The sequence below is a fragment of the Chinchilla lanigera genome, unplaced genomic scaffold (assembly GCF_000276665.1).
Source record: "Chinchilla lanigera isolate Chin_1 unplaced genomic scaffold, ChiLan1.0 scaffold00095, whole genome shotgun sequence".
In the NCBI taxonomy this organism is placed as follows: domain Eukaryota; kingdom Metazoa; phylum Chordata; class Mammalia; order Rodentia; family Chinchillidae; genus Chinchilla; species Chinchilla lanigera.
The window spans coordinates 6,068,141-6,074,140 of NW_004955496.1; the positions used below are offsets into that span (position 1 = coordinate 6,068,141).

The window sequence follows — 6,000 nt, forward strand, 5'->3', positions numbered from 1 at the left end:
ATGTGTTGGCTGGAGGAATGTGTGCAGGCCAGATGAGGGATCGTGGCTGTTGGCTGCAGGTAGAGGGAATCACGGATGATGTGTGAGACTCAGAGCTTCTCCAAGGGGAAGTTTCAGGGCAGGGGCAGGGCTGTTAGGTGACAAGGCAGGACACGGAACGAGGGGATGGCTGGTGACTTGGTGGTCCTGGCAGACTGAGGCTGAAAGGAGGGCAAGCAGGAGGAGAGAGTCCCCGGTCAGCACTGCGGTGGGTCGTGTGGGTCCCCAGCACCCCTTATTATCTCTGCTTCTTATTGGCGCTTGGTGCTGGTGTATGAACTTGACACACCTGCATACCCCCGTGTGTGCACACACACACGTGTGCATGTGTGTTTCCCAGCTCTCCAGGCAGAGCACTGTGTGCTACCCATTGGCAGGAGCCACGGTGTGGTCCAGGTCCTGGGTCCGAGAATATTTGCTGGGCAGTTTTGTGGACAGAATGGCAGTGAGTTGTTCGGTATCCCTGAGGGCAACACTCTCTGGCGCTCCTGAGTCCCTGGGGCACAGCAGCAGGGTGACCTCCACAGGCGCAGCCCACACCCAGCAGCTGGCTACCTGGCTTGGGGTCTGGCTCTGTCTGTGACTTGGTGGCTTGCTTGGCCTCCATGTCCTTCGGCTTCCCCACCTGTGCAGAGAAGGTTGCAGTAGTGTCCTCTCCCCAGCCAAGAAGGAATCTAGGGGCTACCTCATGTTGTGCCAGGCATAGGCCTGCAGTGGTGTCACTGTGTGTTCTCTAAGGCCACTGCTGTCCGAGGCAGGGCCGGGCACTAGGGTCCTCAGGGTTGGTACCGAGGGCCACACAGGGCCACCTCCTCTTCCTTTCCCCTGTGCTCAGTGTGCAGAGAGCTTCTCAGACAAAGCACTTGGCACACAACTCAGGGCCACGCCACTCTCAGCCTCAAGTGACCGCTGCAGGCCACTGTCCACCTCCTCCCTCCAGGTTCTTACAGCAATGCCCTGGGTCCCAGGGCAGAAAATGAGGCCCAGGGGCAGCAGGTCAGCATGTACCTGGCTGAGGGGCTTGGGACGAGTGGGCACCATCTTACTGTCCCCTGATGCTCCTTGTCCCCGTGGGGACTCGGGCTTTCTGGAGTTTCTCTTCAGTCGGCAAACCAGTGCTGTGACCAGTGCTGTGCTGGTCACTGCAGCATCCTGGCTCAGCCTACCCCTCTGCCCCTGCTCTCACCCACATGGCCCCATGGCTCTTGGCCTGCTCCCTATGGAGGCTGGGTCTGTCCTGCTCTGCATCCTCTGAGTTCTGTGCAGACCCCGAAGCCTGTGATCCGGGACAATGTCAGGATGCAGCAGAGCGCAGGCGCTGTGTCCTTCACTATCTGTGGGGCTGTATTCATGTGCTGGTTTTCTGCCAAGCTTTGTTTTAAGAAGACACTTTGCATTTATGTGTGATTAGACCCCTAGGCCCCGGCTGACACTCTCTCCCCTCTCCTCTGACCCAGTCTGGGGCTACGGGCTGCTCTCAGTCACCATCATCAACCTGGCCTCTCTCCTCGGCTTGGTCCTGACACCGCTCCTCAAGAAGTCCTACTTCCCCAAGATCCTGACCTACTTTGTGGGGCTGGCTATCGGGACCCTTTTTTCCAATGCAATTTTCCAGCTTATTCCAGAGGTAAGGATGCTGTCTGTTTCTGTGAATAATTGTTTCTTTTACATGTTTTAGCACTTTGTAGTTTTTTGGTCTTCATAGCCCTCACAGTATGTTATGAGCAGGTTTGAAGTGGGATCACAGAGGTCGGGCTGCAGCAGCTGTGCCTGCTGGGGAGGGAGACAGATTCACATCCAGGAAGCCACAGTACACGCAGTCAGGCCCGTGACCTCACACGCTTCTGCTGTGCTTGGCAAATTTAATTTTTCTGCATATCTGTTTCTCTCCCTCTCTCTCTCCCTCCCTCCTTCCTTCCTTTCTTCTTACTTTTGTACTAGGGATTGAACCTCAGGCCTTCATATTGAGGTACATCCACAGAACTTTTAACTTACAAAAAAATTTTGGCACAAGTTCTTGCTAATTTGCTAAGTTCCTCAGGCTAGGATCCTACTACCTCAGCCTCCCAGAGTTCAGGTATTACAGGCATCCACCACCATGCCCACCTATTATTTATTTCTAAAGCATGTACCATGTCTAATTTAATAAAGACATACCATGAAATCCCCTCATATGTTTACTATCACTGGAGAAAAACAGGACAAGTGAGAGATGGGTTGACAAACTTCTCTTTTTCTATTAACTAAGGAAAAAACCAATAGCTGGTCAATGCACACCCAGTGACTTTCTTTCCTCTGATAAATGTGCTGTTGATCTGACATCCACTGAGGTGCACTATTCAATTAATAGACACTAGCTATGTGCCTATAAAGAAGGAGGAGGCAGGGCAAGGATGCCTGTCCTGGGGCAGGGACCCTGCCTGGACAGAGTGCCAGGACCTGCGTTCAGTATCAGTGCTAGGAAATAACCAAAGTTGCCTTAGTTCTCACAATGATATATGAAAACAAGGGCATAACTCCTTAGAGTTATAAATTTATGATTACTTGGTCTAGAAAGAATCCAGGAGAGTATTTACTTCAAACTCCCAAAAGAAGAGAAGACACAATTAAAATCCAGGGGATGAGATGATTTGCTTATACCCATACAGTGGGCTAGCTACACAGCTAATAGGGTAATGAGGATTTTCTGACTGTATGTGCTACATGTCACATAATGCAGTGAGTAGAATGCAATATTGTATGTACTTGTATTTATTACTTCACCTGTTTTCTGCGTGAAATTAATCTAGCTGGGCAGGGGGCATGGCTTGGGGGTGGAGCGCTGGTCTCCCCTATGCAGTGTTGACTTCCAGCCGCAGACTGCAAGACAAAACCAAACCAAACCCAAACCCAAACCAATATTCTGTGTACACTGGAGAGTCTATAGTTCTAATTCTAGGTTTTCTCGCTTGTTGAAAATGTAGCAATATAAAGGCTCAGTCTTTGTTGTAGCACCTCCCATTGGTTTATTTTGTGTGTGTGCAGAACTCCTTTCCTTTTGTTACTGTGTTTGACTTCATACCATCTGTGTCAGGAGTACAGACAGGTGTTTCTATGCCACCCCTGCAGTGTCCTTGTTATCGGACCCATAGGAGTCACTTACATGAAGAGCAGGCTGTGGGAGTCACCGGAGGTGTAGGCATAGGACATAACCCTGTCACCTGCTCCGTGCTACCACACATGGAAAGGAGTGAGCCAGGCATGTGGTGCATGCCTGTGATCCCAGCACTCTGGGAGGCTGAGGCAGGAGGACTGTAAGTTTAAGCTCAGCCTGGTCAATTTAGTGACTTAGTGAGATCCTGTCTCAAAATAAAAAATAAAAAAGGGCTGGGGATGTAGTTCAGTGCAAAGGTCCTGAGTTCAATCCCCAGCACTGAAAAAATAGTGTGAAGTTGTAGCTTTTCCCATATTACTGTCCCCTCTTGTTTCACTGTCTTAAGCTTATGAACCTCTTGTGTGTTAAGGTCATCTTGATTCTTCAAATTCCAGCTCTTGCTCTTTGTCCCCCCAACAATGGGTTGTTTCATTTGTGATCTTGGCAGGGTAATTCCCAGCGCTATCTGTCTGTGAGGGTAGACACAGAATCTTGGTAAAAACAGAAGTCATGGTATTGTTTTCCAAAGATTAAATTAAATTATGTAGTTTGACCTGAATTGCTTTCCCTTTCTCTCCCTCAGGCATTTGGATTTAATCCCAAAGTTGACAGCTATGTCGAGAAGGCGGTGGCTGTGTTTGGAGGATTTTACATGCTTTTCTTTTTTGAGAGAACGCTTAAGATGTTACTGAAGACCTACGGGCAGGTAGGTGGATTCCTTGGGCAGATGTGAGCGGGGCCTCAGAAGCTCTGAGGTGGAGGCGGAATCTCACTCCAGGATCTGTCTGGGCCCAGGCATGTGTAGGGAGAGGGTGGAGGTGTCGGCACAGCTCTGGGCGGAAAGTATACTGGCTTCATGCTGTGGAACATGGAGTGTGCAGAACTTGTATTCCATTCATGTTATCAGAACAGGAAAAGACCCGAACTCTAACACGGAAAACAGAAGAAACAATATAATCAACGGGAATATGTTCAAGGGGGGAAAGTTTTATAAATCTGAAAAGATTACATGGAGAGCAGACGCAGGTGTTTTCCTTTATGAGTGAAAAGGCAGTTGGTGTGAGACTGCCTCTTCTCATACCCCGCTGTCCTTGTCGCCTCTGTCCATGTAGAATGACCACACCCACTTCGGGAAAGACGACTTCGGCCCTCCTGACAGGACACATCACCCCAAAGCACTGCCTGCTGTCAATGGGGTGATGTGCTATGCCAACCCCGCTGTCACAGAGTCCAATGGGCAGGTGCACCTGGACAGCATCAGCGTGGTGTCCCTTCAGGTATGCGGTGCCCCTTCCCTTCCCCATCCCTGAGACTCTTGCCTGTTCCTCTGCTAAGACCGCTGGGAGCTGCTTGCCCGGTTACTGCGTCAGATTCCCTCTTCCACACTGGCGAAGTAGAATGTGCATCTGCAGTCTGCCCGCTTTCTCCCTGGGATTTTACATTGAACAAGTGTGTTAAGAAAGAAACCATGGGGTAGTAGGTCTGAGGCTTCACTGTGCCCTAAGATTGTTTATGGAATCTCCTCTCCATTAGATTTCTGTGACCCATGTAGCACAGTTAACTTGGAGCATTCTCTTCAATTCTTTCAAGATCCCTCTAAGAATCCCTAGAGTGAGTTTGAAACTGTAAGATTTGTACGCTATTACTATTGTGTTCAGTGATTGTAGTACATCTTTGGAAGAATAATAGCTACCAATGTTTGACCAAGTATTACATGCCAGTTAATATGGTAGGCAATTAAGTATTTTATCTCATTTACTTTTTATAACAACTGTTCCAAGTGGGTATCATTTGCTATGTGTTAGAACTTTGTTGGTTCCCAGGGGTGGAAGTCAAATTCAAAGTGTGTGCAGTTTATTGGAAAGACATGAGTGTCTCATGGGGGACCCGCAGGAGGAGCGACAGCTAGGAGCTGTTAGGTTCCCAGGACACTGATTCCTCCCATGGCTGCACCTGAGCATCCTTTTTGCTTTCTCCATGGGCCCCTGCCTTGCACAGGGGGCCACGTGGCCACCAACAGCTCCTGAGATTTGTGAGTTATAACTTCAGCGCCTGGAAGGACCCTGGCTCTTATCCCTAAGCCTTACATCCCTTGCAGGTGTCTCCCTGCCGCCTCGAGGTTGAGACGGGGGCCCCTGCTTTGGTGTGAAGGGGGCATGGACAGGATAGGAGAGTGGTTCCATAAAAAGGGTTCTGGGGCAGACTTCTTGGTGGCAGGGATGAGGCGCTGGGTTCAATCTCCAACACCTCCATAACAAACAAATGAAAAGGAAAAGGAAGAGGAAGGCATCTTGTGAGCACGTGTGGGGTGGTGGCTTTGGTGGCGTCCACCCAGCTCCCACTGGCCAGATAAGCACAGTGGGGTGGAGATGTCGAGAAGCCTCCCAGGTGGACACAGCTGGCAGACGTGCAACTCGGTGAGAGCGTGAGTGAGCGGAAGGAGGGTGGAGGGGATCTGGCCAAGGGAAGCAGAGGGGACACGGCGGGAGGCTCCTGGGACAGGCACCCTGTCCTTCTGGAAGGACGACCTGGGATAGGTACTGTGATAATCAGGCAACTGCAACCTACACGGGTTCAAGAAACTCAAGGACGCAAAGCTTCTAAGTGGCACAGCTGGGATGAAGACAGCATGAAGTCTTTTTCTGATTTTTGTTTTTGTTTTTGTTTTTCTGTACTGGGCACTGAAGGGCCTTTGAACTGAGCTAAATCCCTATATCCCCAGCCTGCCTTTCCTTTTTTTCTCTCTTTCCCCCTTCTTTCCTTCCTTCCTTCCTTCCTTCCTTCCTTCCTTCCTTCCTTCCTTCCTTCCTTCCTTCCTTCCTTCCTTC

The 6,000-nt window shown here is 50.0% G+C and overlaps 1 protein-coding gene across 2 annotated transcripts in view; it reads left to right on the forward strand.

The window, feature by feature from the left end:
• The window catches only part of Slc39a8 (solute carrier family 39 (zinc transporter), member 8), a gene marked incomplete in the record, with an annotated part of 90,239 nt that overhangs the window by 51,414 nt on the left and 32,825 nt on the right, over positions 1-6,000 (forward strand). For both annotated transcript variants that reach the window (XM_013505413.1, XM_013505414.1), the window contains 3 exon segments: positions 1,497-1,666; positions 3,756-3,878; positions 4,285-4,449. In XM_013505413.1, coding sequence (XP_013360867.1) covers positions 1,497-1,666; positions 3,756-3,878; positions 4,285-4,449 — 458 coding nt within the window.